The 23,446-nt window shown below is 44.5% G+C and overlaps 1 protein-coding gene across 1 annotated transcript in view; it reads left to right on the top strand.

Moving 5' to 3' along the window:
• Positions 1-1,492: 1,492 nt before the first annotated feature.
• Positions 1,493-23,446, top strand: part of LOC135378443 (venom metalloproteinase antarease TserMP_A-like) — a 58,025-nt gene continuing 36,071 nt past the window's right edge. The window contains exons 1-6 of the mRNA XM_064611485.1: positions 1,493-1,658; positions 4,678-4,850; positions 6,237-6,329; positions 6,429-6,552; positions 17,404-17,448; positions 18,910-19,034. Coding sequence (XP_064467555.1) covers positions 1,610-1,658; positions 4,678-4,850; positions 6,237-6,329; positions 6,429-6,552; positions 17,404-17,448; positions 18,910-19,034 — 609 coding nt within the window. The 5' untranslated portion in view covers positions 1,493-1,609. The remainder of the gene's footprint in view (positions 1,659-4,677; positions 4,851-6,236; positions 6,330-6,428; positions 6,553-17,403; positions 17,449-18,909; positions 19,035-23,446) is intronic.

The raw sequence follows: 23,446 nt of genomic DNA, 5'->3' as shown, positions 1-23,446 counted from the left end.
GTGCGGACGCAAACGGAGGAAGCGCCGAGTTGTTTCCCTTTCACGTAGAACCTGATTCGGGAGTTCTCCAGCTTAAAGGTGGTGTCCGCGAGGAATCCGAAATTCTATAGTTAATGTGATATCCACTTGGAGATGCCTTTCAAGGAGAAAACACCAAAAAAGTTTTGCAAAATTCGTTCGTGTTTTTTCATAAAGCATCGAATTCGAAACCAACTGCCGGCTTCCGGTCGAAATGGCCCTTCCCTGCTTGGTCTCTTCCAGTGACGTCACTGGCATTGCCGGTGAGAAGCTCTAGACCCCTGAGAGTACGCCTATGACTAGTTCTTTCTTTTTTTTTCTTTGAAAAGACCAAATATAGAAATTTCATATTCAATTGCAAATTACTGTCTCATCTTGCCCCACCTTACCCTACTCTTTCCATGGTATTTGAGTTAATCGTCTCTGTTAGATCCATGGACTTTTTTAAGCCCAAGTTCTGTGATGCTCAACATGGGTTCTTATCAGGATGATCAGTTGAAACTAACCTCTGTGCTTTTATGGATATCGTCGGTAGGCATGTCTCTAGCCGTTCCCAAGTTGACAGTGTACTTTGATTTGTCGACGCCCTTTGATTCTGTTAGGACAACGTTATTGCTGTTGAAGTTGTCCTTGTATGGTTTATGCGGTACTTATATCTCCTGGTTTCCGAGCTACTTATGTGATCGTCTAAATTAGGTACGAATACAGAACGTTTTGTCGGCTTCTTACTCTTCTACTTCTGGGTAACCCCAAGGTTCTAACTTTGGTCCCCTCCTTTTTCTATTATTTGTCAACGACCTAGACCCATGTTAAAGACTCTAACATTTTGCAATTTGCTGATGATACCAATATTTTTCGTGAGGTTAATTGCATTCGAGATTGCTATATTTCGCAGACTGACGTCTTGGTCGTTAACGCTTGTTGTAAAGTGAATGACTTATTTTTGAATCCCCTAAAAAGCAAGATTGTGTCTTATAGCCGAAAACGCACGATTGTGTCACATTATTACTTTTTATCTATGTTGTATTATTTTAATTGCTCGGGTCATACTACAAGGCAACGTCCATTATTTTATCCCGGTGCTAATCATCCAATATTGCCCACTTTTCGGATCCAGTCTCTGTACAATAGTATTTCTTGTCCTGAGATTGATATTTCTATGGAGTTTCAATATTTTAGGAGTTGTTGTCTGTTAAATGATCTTTGGCTTATGTGAGTTTATTTTGTGCCTGATACTGTACGGTCCGACGCGGTGCGCTGCCCCTGGCTGTCCCACAGCTGTTGGCAGGCTCCTTTAAGAAAAATAAAATAAAATCAAAATTATGTCGTTGATAATTTTCACTGTCTGGATGATCGTTCTCCATTGCCCTGACATTCTCGAAAAGTCATGAGCACCTCACAATTGTTGTTCAAACGATTAATTGGCTTCCTTACAAAAGGTTCACATCATAATTATATGTGAGGAGGGCCTAGTAACAGCAAAAGCACCTGGAGCAGACAAAAAGTTTACTTGCTTTCCAGAAGGCGCTTTCGTTGGACCACGTGCAATTAAATCGTAAAACCTTAGCCTTCTTTTCATGTTCTGAGAAGAATGTCGGTTACCTTGGTTCTGACGCTTTTGTTTTGGCGACACGCTGCAGGTAAGAAAGAACATTCTTTTTAAACCGATTGATTAGAGCAGAATAAGTTATTGCTAACACTTAAGAACTTGTAGATTAAACCCTTCAGGTAGGAGTATTGGGAAGAGAGACAATTATGCCAGCGTATTTATGGTCATTTGAAGAGGAAATGAGTAAACAGTAGCCGGAGCCATCTTTCATAAAAATAATGTTGGTGTTTTAATTCCATCTACGCATGAGATAGCTGGGCTTGTTGCTATGTAAAACATATATACCCTGAAATGTGTTCCACAGCGCGTAATAAATACACAAAAGAAAGAACAGTCCTAGAGAAAAAAAAACCTTTTGGCAGAATCATGGAACTATGTTGCATTTTCACTCGCAAAGCAAACCTTAAGCAAACCTGCGCGAAACATATCTTGTACCAGAGTTGCAGATAACATGTTCGCCTGTTTTCTGGAAATTACTTTATGAGCCGTGCCCTGAGTGATAACGTACAAGCAAATTGCTTCCACGTCCATACTGCGTGAAAACCATACGAACCACATTTCTTGTGGGGCTCGACGACTTGCGAACTATGTTGTTGTACATGAACCTGACCCTTGAAAAGGGTTCGATAGAGATAGGCAATGTTCAGACAACAAAAAAGTTCCATAGGGATAGACAATGAACTCGTTGCCTTGTGAAAACAGGCAGAAACTAGTGATGACTAGCAGAAGGGGCCTTTGTTTTCGTTAGACAGCTTTCTTTCACTAACAGTCACGTACGCATTTGGCAGTCACGGTAAATCAAAATATCGAATACTAGTAACGAGGCGACATTTATACGGCAAAATCCCGTAGATATCTCCACACAACCACAGCAAAGGTTGTTCTGCACAGCAGTGCGAAACGACGAACCCACATTAAATGTCACGAAACTGACTACACATCAACACAGAGTCAATCAGGTAATATGAGGCTCAGACCACCACCTACCAAAATCATTTCAAAGTCCACTTATGAGCTACATATCCACAATGTATCTCACAAACAAAACCCTTTCACCTAGGATTGCATTCCTACGTGTGTGTACTAAGGCTTAGCTACAGCGCACGCAGTTGCACAATGCCGCAGTTGCCAACACGTTTTGGGTCTCCTACGTCGCTGCTGCCGCTAATTCAAAACGAGCTATGGGACGCCTCTAGAAGCAGTGCTGTGGCAGCAGAGAGCTGCTCTGCTGCCATGTTGCCGTGTTGCTGCTGCCGCACTGCTGCTGCTGCTCGCATAAAGCTATGGGACCCGGGCCTCACTATCACGCCCACGAACTATCTCGGAGATCGCGCACGGGTGTCAGTCACGAAGATGTAATAGTAAGTGATATGAACGGCGAATGATACGTACCTCTTTTCATTCCAGGAAGGAGAGGGGCATACTGAAAACGAATTTCATTTAACCACACCATTTTCCGTGTCCGAAAAGTATTTTTTCGACCCAAGTCAGGTGTTGTACCTCATCTGGACATGGTCCAGCTAGGAAATATAACGGTTTACAAGTGCTCAAACGCCGCCATATTAGCACTGGACATCTGAATCGGCCATATTGCGCAGGTAGGCAACGTCTGAGCGAGTGGCGTCAGAAGGTGACGTAGCACGTGCTGTCCGACGGGAGGACATCACGCGCTACGTGGCCTTCAGACGCCACTCGCCCAGAAGTCGCCAACCTGCGCACTGCTAATGATGGCCCAATAAGGCCGATACATCTGTCCAGTGCTGGTATGGCAGCGTTTGAGCACTTGTAAGCACATATTCTACGTACAGCCAAAGAGCTTCGGCTACTTTTCTTCCTGATGAACTTGAACGGCAGAGGAATACAGTTGGTCCTAAGCGAGCTAAACGGTGCAATCTATTTTTCAAGTTACACCACGACGTGACAGCGACCGCGTACTATTTTGTCGATGTTCGCTCCCAGTTGTCGGACCGTAATCGCACCCCGCTAGTCAACTGCGATGCCCAGTATCAGCCCAGTACCGGACTTCGAGGCACAGACCTGTCTTACGCCCGTGCTTTAATATCCTTTTTGTCCTCAACACTCCTCGCGGGCTGCGCAATCAGATTATGTAGCCATGCTGTGACGTGAACCCCCCCCCCCCACACACACTCATAGACACATACAGGGTGTCCCACCGAAAAAGGGCCAGGGGCTAAAAAAAAGACGGAGTGCTGGACACAAATGGAACCAATTGTACGTGTTTAGCAGTTGTGTGGTCTATCCAAAAATATTTTTTTCATCGCCCCTTGCTAATTAATTAGCGGTAATTAATTTTCTAACTTTTCAATTATAAAAGCTACGAAGTTGTCTCAATGAGAACATCTGATCTCTTCGGTCGCCTGATACCAAAGCCGTTTTCAGAACAAAAATCCGTTCGATAGATCGTTCACAAAAAATTCGTGAAGGAACACCATTTTTATCGAACGGATTTTTGTTCTGAAAACCGCTTTGGTACCAGGCGACCGAAGAGATCAGATGTTCTCATTGAGACAACTTCGTAGCTTTTATAATTGAAAAGTTAGAAAATGAATTACCGCTAATTAATTAACAAGGGGCGATGAAAAAAATTTTTTGGATAGACCACACAACTGCTAAACACGTACAATTGGTTCCATTTGTGTCCAGCACTCCGTCCTTTTTTTAGCCCCTGGCCCTTTTTCGGTGGGACACCCTGTATATACATAGGTTGATGATATGATAGGCCATTCACCGCTGATCTGGTGGTTCGCTGCCGTTTCCCAAGTTGGTATGAAGGTTCCAGTCAAAAACGTTCTGGTATTTCTAGGAACAGCGCTTGCATCAATCTATTGCAACAACTTCAAGGACATAGTTTTTTTACAGCCTTAGCAACAGTGAATTAAGTAGTAAAATAAAAATACACCTCATTTATTTTTCTTCACATACTTTTAAAAATGCTGGTTCTTAGGCTATTACAACGTACGTAACTACTTAAAATCACAAAAAAGTGGAAGTATTTCGCTCGATTTCGTACGCCACTCCATTTCTTTCAGGAATCACTGATGGCTCTATTGTTTATCCGACAATGCTGGAAGCCAGACAAGAAGGTGGTCGAAAGTTTATTCGCTTGACAGACGAGCAGACGTTGAGCCTCGAGAAAGCTTCAGTGTTTGCCAAAATGATTGCACTCAACAGTGATGAAAATGGAAATTACGTAGAAAAATATGTAAGTACAGAATAAGTTACCTAAACCCGAATTACCATTTCGGCATGAGACAACTGATGTTCTGAGGCTGGCACAACATCGAAAGGACAAATACATACAAAGCCTCAAATTGCCTAAGAAATTAACGATGAAAGATGGAAGTCACTGGCGGGAACAGGTTAGCCAGCTGTAGGACTGGAACCGACATCTTCTGGATTGGGGTTTGGGGTGAGGGTGCGGTCATTTGGGGTTCGTTGCAGCCAAAGCGGGACAAAGCACCGTCCCACAAGCAGGTTGGTGGGCCAGCGGGACTACGACCTTAAAGGCGAAACTTGTCCCGCCTATATCGGGACGTCTGGACGCGTTATACTTTACTTACACTCGTTGTGGGGCAAAGTTTCCTGTCTTCACGACAGGCGCCATAAGAAAAATGAGCCTCGTGTTCACACCCGGGTCCCGGTTTTACGGTGACGCATAAGCTACCGCACCTGTGCATAAGTCACAAGGGTGTGCGGCCGAGATAAAGGAGATTGAGGACGCCTTGTGAGATATACAGAGTGTTTCGTTTAAACTGGACACCACCGCCTTAAAAATAAAAAAAATGGCGCATCGCACTGGAATGAGACCGTCTGCACGCGGTTACCAGTCGTGAAAATATATTAAGCGTTTTTTTTTTTTCTAATTAAGAAATTCATTGATTGAAAGTATACATGTAACATTTTTATTATTAGGATTAAAGTGAAAGCGTTGTCCACGGTGACATGAGGTTACGAATTCCGATGGCTGCAATTGGCTACCTGTTAAGCTTCATTTTTTTATCCCGGGTCCTAAGAAATGCCCGCGGATTTCCAAAAATACCGCGTGACCTTTCTCCGTCGCGCAAAAAACGCGTCTGATCAGAGCGGTCTCTTGCGTGCACTTCATGAACGAAGGCCGCCCGCTAGCAAGAACAACGCGGAATAGGGTTTATTCACCGACGTCACCTCGCCGCCATACCGTAGGTCCCTCGAGGTTATGAGTGCGACATGGGTGACTACTTGCATGGGATCTACAATATAGCGACCGATGGCAGCACATCTGCCTGCTGGCGACAGTGCCGGTATCCTACGGATGACGTCATGTGACCAGATGTCAAGGCTGTTTGTGAAGGAGGAAAGGGTGTGTCGCTATATCTGTTGAGCGATAAGTACGGCACGAAAAATACTTAAGTATTTTTCGCAAATGAAACATGAAAATGAAATGAAAGCAAATGAAACATGAAAAAAAAGTGGTCTTAATTAAGACCACTTTTTTTCATGTTTCATTTGCGCATTTGTGCTTCTTATCTATCATTTGTCTATCGGTCATGCTGTAATCTTTATGACTTGTTCCTACTTTGTGTTTATGTTCTTTTTCTTTCGAAAATAGATTGATGGATCTAAAATTGAGGAAAACTTATACAGCGACCCACACAAGATGGCGTCATTGATGCTGGATGACGCTGACGGTGTCATTAAGTTGGTACGAGTGTTTCATTTCCTTCTCCCCCGTTTGGACATTTGTGACATTTCTATAAGGTTCTTATGTATCATACGACGTCGTGCCTCTTTACTTAAACAGACAGGTATGATAAGCTTGACGCAACGAATTGAACCCGTACTGGGAGAGCCGAGGTCGGATCACGGAGCAGTCCCACATAGGGTCAGCCGCATACGCATGCGAGATCCTTTTAGGAACAGTGCAGGTAAGTGAATCAGCGAATCAGCGTGAGCCCTCCCAGGAAACACACCATCATTGGATCAATATCGTTGCAACATTAGCAGCCAATGTAAGTTATATTAGTCCGATATTGGCTGTGCAACGCGGTCCGATATTCCGCCAATGAAACTGCCAATAATGGTCTAATGTTGCAAGCGCGTGGTAAGCAAATGCAAAATATGTATGATCTGTAGCTGTTAACTGCCATACAAGTCTAGTTTTAATACAGAGTTGTAGTAGATCGTACGTAAGGGATAGCGTTGGTGGATCTGCGCACTGCGCGAAGCAACTCTTTATATTATGGGCGTGCGCAGAACCATTAACGCTATCCCTTACGTACGCAAACGCGATACCGTACGATCTACTAAACCTCTGTAATGTGCAGCACGAAAACAGGAACGCCATCACACTCAGCGTCTTTTTTTTTCATTTATTTTATAATATTTTATGTGTGTTTGTCCAACTTCGCCAACGGTGGCACGCGGGAGTGGAATTATAAGATCCTTCTCCCTCTGGGATCTGGGTAGTCCCTCAGAACTAGCCATTCACAGGAAACATATGCGATCATCCCTCAGTAGCCTTCATTGAGATGCATCGCAGTACCAATCGGAATCGTTGGCAAAGTTTGCAAGCCGTACCAATTACACATGCAACCCGTACCTGGAGTAAAAGTGGGTGATGATGATGATTCAGGTTTTCTTGGCGCATAAGCAACGAAGGCCATAATGCGCCAAGACAATGATAGGGAAAGTACTAGTTAAAGGTATAGTGATTCAGCTAAGATAAAACTGTACAGTTAGAGAACAAAAGGACATAAAGCTAAAACTACAATGCGTTTAAAACACTGACGTCTTCAAAGAAATTAAACACCCGTTCAAATGGTACAAGAGCCTCATCCCCCAGCAAAAGGGATGGATGTAGAGGTGTGTGGTATGTGTAGAGCTCGTGGAAATGTGAAGTCGGTGTGTTTCATGTGATGGACATGTAATGAGCATGTGAAGGACTGATTTTGTCTCGTCGCATCGCATGCAATGCGGAGCCTCTTCATTGCGGAGGAGGTGACTGTGGGTCAAATGAGTGTGCCCAATTCTCAACCTGGCAGAAACAACTTCATGAAGACGACTGTTAAAAATCTGTGTCGGTTTTACAATGGTGGGCTTAACCAGGTGAAGTTTGTTGGTGTGTAGTGTATCCCAGTGCTGCTGCCATCTGCTATTTATGGCCCTCATAAGTGTAGGCCGAAGGTCTTGGGACGGTACATCAAAAGGACTCACCTCACGTGAAAGAGCAGCTGTAGCAGCTGCATCAGCGAGTTCATTCCCGGGTATAGCCACATGACTGGGTACCCAGCAGAATGTTAAAGAGAGACCCTTTTTAATTACCTTACCAGCAAGGCACTGTGCCTTCTGCACAAGGAGGTTTTTGGACATCACTATGTTGCCTATTGCTTGAAAAGAGCTCAGAGAATCTGTGTAAATGACTGACGACTTGGTGTGACTTTCTAAGATGTAGTTCAGTGCAAGGATTATTCCGTATACTTCGGCATTAAAAACTGAGAGCATGCGAGGTAGACGATGTGACTGTGTGAGTCCATCGGTTACCATTGCGCATGAGACTGAGGTGCGTGTTTTGGAACCGTCAGTGTAAAAAGCTCTGTGTTGCCCAATACTTTCTCTAAGGGATTCAAACTCCTGCTGGAGCACAACAGGTGGTGTGTTCTGTTTCTTAAACATAGTCAGGGAGCTATTGAAACATGGAGGTGATTACCACGGCGGGACCCGAGGACTAGCCTCTACTATGGTGAAATCATTATGTGGGAAACTGTAATCCTCACATCCCTGAAGAACACGCATGCTAAATGGGGGAACAATGCTGGGCTTACTAAGGTTACAGCTGCTTGAAGCGCGTGCCTCCAACGCAGGTAATAACTGGGTTATTGGGATAACCTCTTACCCTCAAAGAGTACGAAACAGATAAGTAAAATCTCCTTCTTTAGAGTGACCATTCGTTGCTCTCAACATAGAGGCTGTCCAGTAAAAGTGGGTGTAGCACTCCTGTAACGGTGAGGGACATATGTCTGAGCAACTTACAATGCATCTGTAATTGCTTCGAGGAGTCTTACGTACAACAGCCTACCGCTGTACGTACCAAATACTGTGTTTTTTATTTGAACTGCCGCTTCCACTGTCGTTATCTGCTTCACGGGCCATAAAGCCGATATCTACGTATGTTGTGCGTGCCTTGAAGTGTGTTATACCCTTGTCACACGACAAGCTGAATTGTATTCCCAACGAATAAGAGTCCCACCGAATGTCATTCGTTTGTCTTTCATCGAGCTACACGAAGAAACAGAATGTCATTCGCAAATGATGTCACTGTCGATAATTAAGAGGCCGGGGCCGAACCAGACATGGAGGTATCTTGAGTACCGAACTCTAAATACTGTATCTTAAATACTTTTGTTGGTATCTTAGTATCAAACTGAGTACGCTTCGTGAAAAGTATTTGTACTGTAATTAAAATACTATTTTCAGTATTTAGTACTCAGTACTCTAATTACCCTTTCCTTTTAGTCGAATATTTAGATGGACATTCCTTTTTTTCTTTCTTTTTTCCGTACCTGACGACAGTTGACCTTTCCAGGCCCTTTCAAAGGAAGTTCACGCTGTTATCATTTGGCTTGAAACACCACGTGTGTTCTGACTTTAAAACAGGGCTCTCAGTGCAACGACTCCTCTTTTGTGCTGTGTGTGTCCGACGTGTTATCCAAAATAGCTCAGCCTTTTATTGTCCTCTTGCACTGCATTCCAACTTCGAGTTCTACACTACTTTTTTGTGTGTTACGTTCTAGGAGGCCATTGCAAGGCCTTTGTCTAATTTGCAGGCATATTTTGACACTTCTGTGCCTGTTTATTTTTGAGTATCTTATAAGTATCTTAAATACTTCTCATGGTATTTACTACTCTACTCTAAATGCTTTCATATCTAACTATCTTTACTATATTTTAAATACATTTTGTGCGCAGTATTTAGTAACGTATTTTAAATACTTTTTTGTAGTATCTTCTACGTGTCTGGGCCGAACATATGAAGCATTACACACGTATTTTAGTTGTGTTTTTATATCTTTTTCATGAAACCAGCCAAGCATTAGATTATTTCGCAAAAGCGTTGCGCTAGCTTTCGACGCTCAGTTGGCTAAGTATCACAAGCAAAGACAAGTAAGATGCCAATCTGCGCCACACTTTGCAAACTGGCGACTGGGAACGATGGGAGTTCGAGAAAGAGTGTTAAGCCTATTCCTTCCTTCGTGTCAAAAGTTATGAAATTCGTGATAAAATACTGGATTACAACTTTTCATTCTATTTCTTCAAACGGTTTACCGTTCTTGTTTTTGCTACCTCTCTACTGCGAGGGTGCGCAGTCAGTGCGAGAGGGAAAAGCGAATGAGTTCCCCGAACTCTTTCGCTGGGCGAATGCTATTCGCATGTATTGCCATTTGGTTTCACCGTGTGACATAGAACGAATGCCATTCAGTGCAAATCTCTTTCGCTGGGAATGACATTAAGTTTGCCGTGTGACAGGAGTGTAACTCGAATAATTTCAAATTTAGCAACATGTAAACCCTACAAATAGAAATATTTGTTGCCAGAACATTTCGCGTGACCACAAGTTAAAATTTATCAATATAGTTCTATTTTTTCCTCACATAACGAATTTTGATAATGTTAAAGTGAGCCATGCTGTGCTCAGGGTTGCCAATGAGGTGCCAATGAAGGTGCATCGGTTTAAAGCTGGCTACATTGGCACTTTGGTTCGATGGCTGTCCAATTTAGCACCAATCAAGTGCCATCGTTCATTGAGCGATTTTAGAACGTAATGGTATGGGCGACATGGTTCGGGCTTCAATAACAATGGTGTTCAGGTGGTCTGGTGCGGTTGAGCCAAGATAACACAAATATAGCAAATAAACTGCCATTTATTGGCGCTTCGTTGGCTTGATTGGGCCCCCATAGGCCAAATGAAACCGGGATAGTGCCAATATTGGACTAATATTGAGTGCTGCCCTGGCTGAGTTCCGTGACATGCCACTCGTGAGCTACACGTAACTCTCGCGCAGTGTAAATATTGTGTATCCGCGTTATGCACAGCATCGAGGGATGGTAAACGACAACAGGAATCAACAGTAGCTTGAATGCAGAACTGATAGCTTCAAAAAGCACGACGTTCCAGCTTCAGTTACTGATGACGTGCGTCTGCCTGGTTCGACGCTGCCGGCGATACAGACGCGCAGATTTATCCTTGTTCGATAACAGTATTCCGCTTGTGACTGTTGTCAACCTTCTTAAATTTTTGTTAGTTTATTTTTGTGACGTAGAATTTTAGGGATTTCCGGTTCTTTGTATTTGTCAGAGTTAAGACATTTCTGTAACGTTTTCGCGATGCTGTTTAAACGTGTACAGATTAGATAAATTCAGTTTGTGTGACTGATTTAATTTGGAATGATAAAAATACGAAACTAATTGGTTAAACAAAACTAAATGTCACTAAACTAAATTTTATGCCTAATAACTCGCCCGCCACTCCAAAGGAGACAGCCCCCTAATTATTGCGCATGCCTCGTCGTCCGTTACATTTGCCAAACGAGGAGTAGACGATTGTAAAACAGAAAGCTCATGCGGAATTATTCCGCGCGCTGCAGTTATCGGAAGAAATCGTCCGCTGTACCTGTCAACCCGTAGCCATGTTCACCATAACAGTGTGGAGTTTTGCGCCGCGAGTCAACTAGGATAATGCGGGACGCAACGGTGGTCGACCCGTGGATTAGAGTTGCCCAGTTGAACTCTGTTCGGCATCACGACTGCGAAACCGGAAGAATTGGAAGGATCATTCATGTTGATTGTACAGTGCAGGACAAACGTTTATGGAGCACGCTGAGCGCATTCCTTCCTCAGAGTGACACGCTGGCAGCCAATGGGACCGTACGGACTTACATACATGTGCCTTGGTAACCCAGTCAGCTGCTTGCAAGTCCGTACGGTATCATTCGCTGCTAGCGTGTCACTCCGAGGAAGGAATGCGCCGGAGCGTGTTCCGTAAACTTTTGTCCAAAAACTGTACATATTGTTTACTTTTCTGTTCTTTATTCCTGTGCTCGTGTGTATGGGATGTTATAAAAGACCTTACCGCACTTCTCGGCTCCCGTCACATACGGACGACAGCCTATCACACCTCGTCCAACGGGCTGGTCGAGCGCTTTCATCGACACCTGAAGACCGCGCTGAAAGCTCATCCCGACCCTCAGCGTTGGTTGAGGTCGTGCCCATCATTCTCCTTCGCCTTCGCTCAGCCTACAAGCCCGACCTGCGATGCGATGCAAAAAAAAAAAAAAAAAAAAAACGTAGCCTTGCGTCCTCGTGCTATGTAGTGGAGTCGGTGGTGTATAGGGGGCATGTGTTTCAGGACATAACAGGGAATGGGGTCACCAAAACACAAATAGAAAATGAAAAGTCAGTCACATTGCACACCAGGAAAGGACATTACCCGAAATCAATACCGGACGGTTATTTCCGTTCAGTTTCTGTTTCCGGTAACGGGGGAACGTGTTACGCGTTTCCGTTATCGTTATCATTTCGAATTTCGGTAATATACCGTTTCTGTTACCGTTCCTTCGATACTATTATACATATAATAAGGTGACTTTGTACGAATGTGTGCACGTGGAGTGCCAATCTCGCAGCGCAATACCCGTACATGCATATTTTGAAACTGTTAGGCACCGCCTATGGGAAGGTCATTAGTGATTTTTAGTATACCGTTGATTAGGTTATTGTGTCTATCGGAACCAATCGCAGCCCTACGTGGCTCCACTGATTGGTTCCGGTTGATACGATTCAACGCAAGCCACGCTATCAACGGTCTGCTAAAACTCTCTATTAACGAAGCCAAATATAGCATCGTGTGGGCCACGACTCGTTACGGTTTACTACTTTCTATCTCTTCAGACACAGGTTTCCCAACATTTGCAAAAATCCCTACGCACCAAGCGGGGCTTAAACCACAGGATCTTGCTTTTGAACTCAGACGTCTTACACAGAGATGGGCAATATCTACATCTTTTGCAGTTTTGCCAAAACTGCTAACTACGTTTGGAAATTATAGCTTACTTGTTAACTAGATGTTTGCAGTAGTAGTTAAATCTACTTTTGTAGCTATACGGATATGAAATTTCACTCCGTTATTGACTGCTGCGTTTGATGTACTCCATTTGTTTGTTTCCAAGCTTGCTGTGTGCCCAGATATCACAAAAAAGGGCCCTTAACATAAATGTCTTCCACAAATATCGTTTACACTATGAGCAAAGTTTTCTGGCACTGTCCCGCATATCTGCCCGATTATGTAAACGAGCAGTGAAAGACGTCCTCATAAAGTTTTATTTTTTCAATGCGGCCGGCTACACGAGAAATATCAAGCCTTATTGCAACATCAATAATCGAATACGAGTGAGGTCTTCAATCACCGCCTCTCAGCTTCGCAGGGATGCTTAATAAGCGTCATTTTTTTTTATACCGCGTTGAAGCCGCTCGTGCCAAAATCACAATATTATGAGTGCTTGATTAAAAAGTGCTAAAACTTGCAAACAAGTACGACGACGCGGACACCAACACACTTCAAAGCACCGGTTCAAAGTAGCGCATTGAGGTGTTGTGGTCTTGTGTCGTCGTCCCTGTTTCTAAGTTTTAGCACTTTTAATGGTGAACTTAGTCACAAACAGGCCTAAATGGCAGTTCTGATCACTATCTTGTCCCACAAACATGTTACAGGAAGCATCATTTTGTGCTCACGTGAATTTGCTGACATTCTATTTTGCCGCTTGCCGACATTTCCCGGCCAGTACAAACTTGTGAGCGCATTTCGCTGATGTAACTGTTGTGATAGCTGATTGCTCCCAAGTCAATGGGAGAATAGCACCGGCTGAATGAGTCTTAGCGCTAGCGTTTTCGAATCATGGTGAGTTGCCAGCGTTAGGAGACAACGTTTGTAAATCCCTTTGTGTTACTGCAAGAATATTGTACAAAAACAGCTGCAGAGGTCTAGAGGAGCTGCACTACGACGCATAAAAACAGTAATCGCGCTGTTTACAAGCGGTGTCGCCGCCGTTCATAGGCGCCGCCTTTTTCATTATCGCGTGCACGTTGACGTTTGCAATGGCGTGTGACCCGAACCTGTTCACGACACGTTGCGTTCGTATGGCACGCTATCGTCTGCGAATGGTACATGTCGTAGGGACTCCTGTTCTAAATCCCCTCAGTGAACCCGTAAGAGAATGAGTGCGGTTAATGTCACGAGGTCATGAGGTTGACAGAGTAGAACCCGACGGGAGTGCCGATCGGATGGCACTCTTACGACTGCTCGCGAGTGAATACTGTGCGAGATATTTAGTGAGCCCTTGTGTGCAACAAGGCTCAAAGGTACCTGGAGCTTGGTATACACTTCACCAAGCACTGTATGTATGACCTCATTGAATGAGCTTCGGAAATAATCAACTGGCAAGCAACGTGAAAATGCAGTAAAGGTAACGGCTTGAGTTCTTTCACGACACGCGCTTTGGCTGACAATACAAGGTGCAAAGGCCAGCGACAAAAGTCGTTCCCGGAAGTGTATATCAGTGCGACCTCACCTGTTTCGGATGTCCGAGAGGGCGACGCCATTGTGACTTTCAGTACGTGTCGAACTCATGAAATGACGTACACGCAAGGAATTATGTATGACCTAAGAAGGTTTTGATATCTTCATCTGCTCCTGAAAGCGCTACCCTTTTCACTTTCGAGTGTCACTGAGAAGAAACACGAAAAAAAAAAAAAAGAGTGATAGCAGGTCGCCTACTCTAGTTGACCAGAAGAAGCTTAAGTTTCATGCATATGTTGTAACTACATTAAAAGTTGTTTCAGATTCCGCATACGACTTGTTTCGTCCCCAAGACAAGAAAATATGTGGAAATTTTTGTTGTGAGACTTTGCTTTTACTGTTTCTTTCGTTCTTATCTGTTACGATTACGAATACGCAAGAGCAAAGTTGCAAGACTTACCGTTCTCATGAGGAGGCTAAGAAATCGACAGCGTAGGATATATTATTTTTACACAACCCAAGTTTGAAAGTTCGATTCTATTAGAAGACATGATGACCTCGCGCGATGAAACCGTTGTCAGTCATACGGCTGGAAGTAGAAAAAAAAGCGAATGAAAGGTACCGCGAATAAGGAAGGCCTTAACACAGGTGTTGTGCAATCTCACGTTTAGACTGCAAGAGTAGAACAGCGTTGTACTCCGTAGCGTACGACCCTCGTGCTTCATCAGACGAGGGTCGCACAAATGCAGTGTATGGAGCCAATACTACGTCTCGGCCAACATTGCCAAGGAAATCTAAACGAATTGAGTTAAACAGTGAATTCACTTCGAAGGTCCACGGGGATTTGAAGCCGGAGCTGTCCAGTCCGAGCCTTACCTGAGGGACCACAAACGCACAGTACCTCGGCACGCTCGCATCAGCTCTCCAGTGGATGACTGGCTTCTAGTGATGTGTCAATCGCGAATGATTCGATCACAGTGAACGAATCACCGGAATGAACTGTGCGTGTCGATTCTTCGATCACGCAAATATCAGTTCAACAGTTCACCAGCTCACCAAGACCACATCCACAATCGCAACAAGCACGAACACACATAAAAAAGAAACAACAGCGGCGAGCCCATCGCGCCATCTGTGGACGTTGTTGCCATGCTTACTCGAATGCTGCATGTGGAGGCGGAGAGGGCGTACGGCGTACTGTTGAGGGGAGGGCAGTTCGTAAGGTAGAGAGACCCATGGAGGCGCGGGTGATTCGTTCGTACCGAGCCGAGAGTGTTCGAGATAATCGAGAGTTGGGGAACTGACGAACTAAGCAGCTGAGTGCTAGATCGCCGGGTCGGAGAACGAGCTGGAGGCAGGGAGTGAGGTACGGGTATCGGAGCGCCAGTGGGCGGTGTAGTGTTGTGTAGTCGCTGCGCTTTTCGGTTCAGGGGGTCTCGCCGGCGCCGTTTGTTGTTTGCAGCCGTGGCTCTCGTATGACGAACTTTGGCTGACCTCACTCACCCTCTAAGAAGAAGAAGAAGAGGGCGCCTTGTCGTGCCCCCGTGGCTAGTTAACCTCAAAGGCTCGCACTTTTTGGACTTTTTGGACAACTTGCAATACAGGACCACTGTGTGTGCTACCTGGGAATATCAGGTGGTGCAATGAAGCGATCTGTCAGAAGGACAAGCATTGCCGCTCCATACGTCGTCTCACGTTTCACAACGTAGGCTACATAAATAGCGCCTGTACAACGTGTTTAATCGCAAGTATACTTAGTAAGACCAACGATCAAGTCTGAAAGAAGTCCTGAGATGATCCACATGAGTAACTACCGCTCTGTTTACTGTCTGTTTGGCCGCCGATCACGGTAACAGCAATGTTTTCAATCGCTGTGATCCTCCGCTTCAGTCCTCCGGTTTTGGATGCAGTGAGCTCTTGTGCTTGTGTGTATGTGTCGTCTCTTCCTTGTGCTCGCTCGCTGTGCATTGGTGTGATGTAGCCGCTGTGGCTTTATGAGTTGGCTCGCTGTTTAGAACTCGCGCTCTGTCGTCGTTCATGAATTGATGTGATTTGGGAACTGTGGGCTCCTTGTGCACGGGATGGAAGGCTGTCTCAGGCGATAGGTATTTCTTCTTGTACAGTTTGAAGTGGTCGTGCCATGTCAAGCATTGACGGACGCGGTAGCCCGTCCAGCGACGAAGGCTTTCACTGACACAGCTGTGACCGGTGAGCCTGCATTCCAGCAGATAGCACCCACGATGTGCCCATGAGCTGGCTATAATAGCAGTATGACGTCACAAAAACTGTGACTCACTGGTTCATGAACGAATCATTTGAACGAATCAGTAAAGTGAACTGATTGAAATGAGCCAGTTCACCAAAATGAGTCGGACTTCCCATCACTACTGGCTTCTGTTCAGTGCCTGCTCGTGGGAAAGATTATCTTTCTCCCTCTCCTCTTTCTGCGGTTTCCTTAAACGAGCAAGGATGAAGATCTGATACGATACATCTACGCCCATGAGAAGCGCCACAGTGGCCGCTCTGTGTATTAATTTTGTCGCCCCTGAAGGTACTTCACGCGTGCCGCAATCTTTGCAGACGGCACAGCGTATTTAACCTCCCTCGCAGACACGCTTCCAAAGGACTGCCAAGGTCATACAAAAGAGCGGCACGAAGTTTTGATGTTTCTTATTTTATATCCGATCTCACCCAAGAAGGTGAGATATGCTGTCTTACGTGAAGAGCAACGACAAATCGAGAATGAAACTATCGATGAAAGTGCATGTAAGGTGAGAAGCTATCCGAAGCCGAAGGATCAAGAACAGTTCAAGTGCTACAGTTGTGGAAACCAGGCCACATCGCAACGAACTGTCATCGTGGAGGCTCGCCCTCTCATGGTGAAGGCTTCAGAGGAGCATCTCGTACCTGGAAAAGAGGAATACAACAGCAAAGCGGATGGCCCCGTTTCGATTTCCCTCAAACACTACCAACTAGCCCAACCAGGCCCGCTAAAGAAACAAAGAAATGACATTTTCAATTGCTTTAAGTAGTGCATATTTCGTCAGACAGCGTACGAAGACCAAACAAGCAAAGCATATTTTTAGAGCAACCTGTTATCACGATCACGTTTTGTTTGTGGCGATTGTTATTTATATAACAAGTGTGGATAATAACTTACCATTTAACTCTCAAAAACGATCAAAACCGTCTTTTTTTATTTTTTCAGTGCGGATGAGGAGAGATGTCAGCGCAGAAGTTCATGCTAGAATAGGTAAGTGACCTGCAAAGTACTGTGTAGGCAACAATACGTATCTATTCTCTTTCGTTTCATTTGTCACACTGTCCATCGCTTTCATGCCTTCGCGTGCATTAGAACTTTGCAGCAGGTTGCCAATGGAAGAGCATCAGGACAAGAGTCAGCGATATTCGGAACAGAGACTGTTCCTTTCCCAAAAGAACAGTCTATGTCTGATACATCGCAGGCTTGTATTTGTTATCTGAGATAGAAGGGACCTTTGTTTATCGAGTATCAGTTTATGTATGTGTTTTATGTTTATCAGTATGATCGAGTGGAGTTTCAGGAGACTTCAAAGTATGTTGAATAGTTACAGAATAAATTGTTGTATCAGAAGAAATTATAATGAAATATTATAACACGCAGTGTGCCGAAATATACAATACGTTCAGGGACGTTTCATCTCAGTAGATCACACTCGTCACCGTGGTAGCTCTAGGTACTACAACTATGCACACATTCAGAGCAAACTTAATATCTCGACGATCGTAGAGATCGTCATGTTATATTGTATATATATCTTGTATATTTATGTATCTTGTATTTCATACATGTCATCATTGATTATCCTGACTTACTGCAAAGCATTACGTTTCGAGTGCCGTCACGTGCTTGAAGATGTCATGTTTTTCTTTTTTTTAATCCTCACTCTTTCTTCAGGCTTAATTCTATCGACCTCTCCTTGTTCATCTTAAACAATGTGTCGCAACAGCACATCATTTACGTTTTTGCTCCCAAGTTTGTCGCAAACATTAATGCGGTAACACTTTGCTAACCTCACTAATGTTCATATCTGTTGTTACCCACTACGTATTATTATGTACATTTTAGTCTACTGTTCACTATCAATATGTTTTTGTTATGTTACGTTTCGAGTCGCACCAATCAGAAGGCCCTATGGATTGTTTTTGGGCACCATAGCAAACATAAAATTATTATTTTCGTTATTCTAGAAGTAGAATTTACTCAGAGGTTGAATGGTCATGGCTTGAATAATTGAGGGGTTCATACGGCGGCTTGAACATACCACTGGTCTCTTGGTATTGTTAAAAGTTAGAAAATGGTAGAACTAACATTTGTACGTATACCTGAGCCACCGCCTCTAGTACCACATTTCTCTGTTGTTCCTGGTATAAGCCTGACCTGTTGCTATGAAGTCAGAAAGTGGGAAATCGAGCGCTTTGGTAAAGGCGGACTGGAGAAACTTGCTTTCATTCTGCCGACATCAACAATTTGCATAACAAACATAATTCTGATAGATCGGGCAATCGGCCACCATTACGTACTACGGGTACCCCTGGTACGAATACAGCCTGAGACTTCATCTAAGGTAACTTAAGCGAGCCCAAAATAACATGTCCGATTAGTTTATCTCCAGCTGCCGACTTTTAGATTTTGGTATTCATCAGCTTCGCTTTTCTTTTTTTTTTAATGCAGAACCCCGGAACGATCTCCCAGATACAGTGTACCTTGAGGTGTTCGTCATTTCGGACACATATCACAACAGGTTCTTCAATACAACGCATCAACTTATCAACTACTTGGCTATCATGTTCAACAGCGTAAAGTATAATCTTCGATGTTCCCGTGTTACCTCTTTGTCTCGTCGTTGCCCTGGTGTTCCCGTGTAGATTAAACAGGATATCGGGCTGCAAAATACAATATGGCACATCCGATACCATGTCTTGCAGTGGTCAGTGCACAAATTAAATGATACTGGCAACAGAAATAATTTAAGAACTTTGCAACATAATTAGGAGACATACCTGCGAGAACGTGCTCCTCGAATGATTCTTTTGTTATTCCGTGTTAGCGCTGCGAAGCAACTGTGGCTATAAGCAGCGTACAGATGTGGACAGATGGAGAGAGGACAGCAGGAAGGTGTGGGGGACAGGGGAGGTTAGTATGCGTCCTGGGCCAACTTCAAAGGGAACTGTGCCGGCATTCGCGTGGAAAGTTTACGGAAAACGCAGGCAAAAAACGTCAGACAGCACAGACGGTGGTAGGATTTGAACCCACCCCCTCCGAGTCTTCAGCACGACCTTGGCTACCACCGACGAGCGGGACACTTTAACCCGCTCGGTCATGCCGCTGGTCTGGAATGATTCGTTGTCGGTAGCGATTGCAGGTGAACTACGATGGTGACTATTTCAATCAATAGCAGCATTACAAACGATTTGTAATGAAATTTAAAGCGTCCATGACCAGAACTGAGGGCGACTTTTCATTTTTAAGCAATAGGAAAGTGCATGATGACTCGCTACACGCGAAATGTTTCGACTCTGCGACGCAGGACTATTCCAAACGAGGAAGTGAAAAGTCGTTTTGCTTTTCCCCATGGACTCATCCGATCGGCGGCGACCTGCATATACAGCGGTCTTCCAGTGCATGTAACGTAAAACGTGGCTAGATGTTCATTGGAGGAATGTCCGCACAGGAAGCTCCGGTGGTTTCGCCATTGCACCATGATGACACACGCATTTCTTGGTGCTTCTCAAAGTGGGCGTTGGAGCAAGCATGGTGATGACAATGACCACTGAGCTTTTCAGTGGCTTTTAAAAGGAATGCTGCTGTACTATGCTTAGCTCAAGAGCCTTGCTTTGGAAACTTCGTCAGTGCTGCGAGTTCACAGGGCAGTGGAAGTTTCACGGAAAGTGGGCATGCATGAGATTAGCAGCGTTAGACGTCTTACTTCGACGGACTGGTAAATGAGCTTTTACCGTTCATGACGATCAATCACATTTGCATTTTGTGCAAGATTTAATCGACGGTATCATATCTTTGAGTTTGATGAGTTACATCAGCCAGCTTGCATGCTGTTGCGACGTTCTACGTAGCTTTCATGTCGTGATCTTTAATTGTGCACTTGCTGTTGAAGGGGTCAGTGTGTTTCGTAACAACGAAGGAGATCGAATGCTTGTGCTGCAAGGAGCACGCGACCACTCTGAAGAACGTAATTCATAGAATCATACGAATTTCAGGCGCTGTGCCACACAAATGTGCTCAAAGTTGCATATTTTGAACTGCGAGAACAGCGTGATCCCATGATCCCAAGTGAGAACGGAGCTTTTAGATGTTCTTGCACACTCGAATTTGAAGATTTAATTAGAATGTACTGATTCTGAAAATATGCAGTAAAATTTTTGAATCCCATAGCTACCTAAACTGATGTATATCTGTTTTGCACATTCTTGCAGGAGGCACAGGTACAGTGCTGGACAAAAGTTTACGGAACACGCTCCGCATTCCTTCCTCAGAGTGACACGCTAGCAGCGAATGGGACCGTACGGACTTACATACATGTACCTATGGGCAACGCAGTCACCTGTTTGTAAGTCCGTACGGTACCGTTCGCTGCTAGCGTGTCACTGTGAGGAAGGAATGCGCCGGAGCGTGTTCCGTAAACTATTGTCCAGCACTGCACATACCATGTCAATAATTTGGGGGTTGGGTGTCGACTTGAAAAACGAAAACAAGAAAAAAAAGTCACCCCAATCTGTGAATGGAATTCAGCAAGCCACAGCCTGCTGCTAGGTTCCAAGCACCCAATATATTGCGATATATGAGGTGGGTATGTGCAGAAAAACGTAACGCGCATTTTTACATGTAACTCGTTGTCTACTTACCCGAGGAACTTCCGGTGGCGTACGACGGCGTATTTATGCGTGCGAAAGCTACGAAAAAATCCTGGAAGCCATACTCAGTGTAAAAAAAGGAATAAACACAGCGCAAAAACATCGGCTTCCATGCATTAGAATAGGGCGGTCATGACAGTGCATGGTAGTGTATGGCGGTCTCAGGAGAGTTATGTGGAGGCACTGCTAGGGGCACTACCGATTAGCATCAATGTGGGACATCGTTTCGATTTCTGCACCGATAGCTCCCCTAGCAGTACCTGAATACAACACTCCTGCGTCCGCCATGTTGCCCTATTGTGGTGCCCGGAGGCCGACGTTTTCGTTGCTCTGTCTATATTTTTAAGCTGAATATGGCTTCCACGATTTTTCTGCAGATTTCGCACTCGTTATTAGGTAGACAACAAGCTAAGTGCCTAAATGCGGGTTACGTTTTTCTGCACACACCCGGTATGATCCGGGTATCTCAATCCATAATTTTCCCTCTCCTTAACCTTTGTATTCACACACACACAAAAAGAGTCCCAATAGGGAAGGTATTTCACGAGTAAGTTATCCAGGTACCTTATTAAGATAACTTATACCCATGTACGAATGGTGCGCCGGACACGGTTATCTCCGTGTCCAATAGTTGGCGCTGGATGAGGCCGACGGCAGTGGGGACCAGTGCGGACCAGGGGAGGCACCGGGCAATCTCGTCGGCTCCACTCCACGACCGGTTTTGTTCCTTTATGCTACCCACGTGGATTCGTTCGTTGGTTCTACCTTCGTGGGTTAATTAGCAACCCGAACTTTATCTTGGGCAACCCTGTATATGGTACAACGATGCAAGCGAAATATTTTCCAGAAGCTTTATGTGGGAGATGGTGCATCATAGCCGCCGTTGCTCATGCGTCCGTAAAACTTAACTCATCATATGACAGGATGTCGATTCTGAGGTATGTCTTATCAATCCATGTACGCTGTTAGCGTTGACTACGGTATATTCTCTGTAGCCCTTCGCACTAAGTTAGCAGACATGTCAACACGCACGAACGTGTCGGCGGAGGGTTGTACCGCTGACGTAGATAAAGGAACAAGGGAGTTCAAAAAAGGTGTTCGCGACAAAAAATAAATAAATAAGTGCATTTATTGAAAGACTATAGCATTTGTCGCGTCTCATACTACCGAGTCATCATCGATAATACAGATTGCTCACGCTACTAGCTGTAAGACACCTGTTGGCTTTGACACAGTGCAAGACATGTGTAGATTATCAGCGCTGTTGTTAAAGCTGCAAGCGCTGCCAGGCTGAGCAGTGCTGCTAATGCTCAACTTCACTCATTTCTTCAGATAAATTTAAAGAGGTACATGGCCTGGAAAGAAGTATAAAATCGTTATAACCAGTGTTGTATACCTTAACAAAAAAAAATAGGAAGGCCAGTCAAACCTTATAAATCCTTGTAAAAAATTGTAAATCCAGATTTCTCCGAAATACTTTGATTTTCTCAACTTGTCCACAACGTATAGTAGTTTTCGAGGTATGACGTTGTGACGGTTAGCTCTAATGTAGTCTTAGGTCCCCTCTCGGTGCAAAATATGTGTGTCGAACCAAAGCACACCAAGTTTGTTCGTGATGCCTTGCAAGGGTTTGGACGCGCATTGTGGGGTGTGCCGATCCGATCGGCTAATATTCGTATGTACTGGTTCTTAACCAGTGACTGTGCAATAGAAAGAGAGCCAGTGGCATTTCAGACTTACATACTATAGACTTCGTCAGACGCACCCAGCATATTACATGCATTGTCTAACTTTTTGCGTTCCATATCTATGACGTACTACTTAAAATTTGTATTCCCTCAGTGTGCTGCATGCGCGCACCTGAAGGAGCAGAATTGAAAGCATGATAACGTTAACATTGCCTTGAGTCTGCGGGAAAACACAGGACGAGAAGGAACACGCGGACAGTCTGTCGTGTGTTCTTCTCGTCCTGTGTTCTCCCTCAAACTCATGGCAATGTTAAAGGAGCATTAAAGTGGTATCTAACATGGCCAAAAACTGCTGTCATCTTGTAAAGCAGTATGTGAAAAGCATTCCCACAAAATATTTCTGTCCAAAGTTGTTTCACCGCGGTGCAATTAATTTGCAAAATCGCTGCCGCGGTGACAGGCCGGAGCGCTCCAATTCCAGACCACACCCACCCTACTCTGACATTGGTGGTAGAGAGCCCCTCATTCGTTCGTAGGAAAAAGCGTCTGCTACGAACATTGCGAGCTGTTTCTTGTTCCTTTCTATTCTGTATATGATTTATATCACGTTTTCTAAAGGAAACAAAGCATATATGCAGCCTGAGAAAATAA

This window comes from Ornithodoros turicata, chromosome 1, assembly GCF_037126465.1.
Source record: "Ornithodoros turicata isolate Travis chromosome 1, ASM3712646v1, whole genome shotgun sequence".
NCBI classification, from domain to species: domain Eukaryota; kingdom Metazoa; phylum Arthropoda; class Arachnida; order Ixodida; family Argasidae; genus Ornithodoros; species Ornithodoros turicata.
The sequence above is the reverse complement of the archived record's forward strand: the minus strand, read 5'-3'. Positions and strand labels throughout refer to the sequence as shown.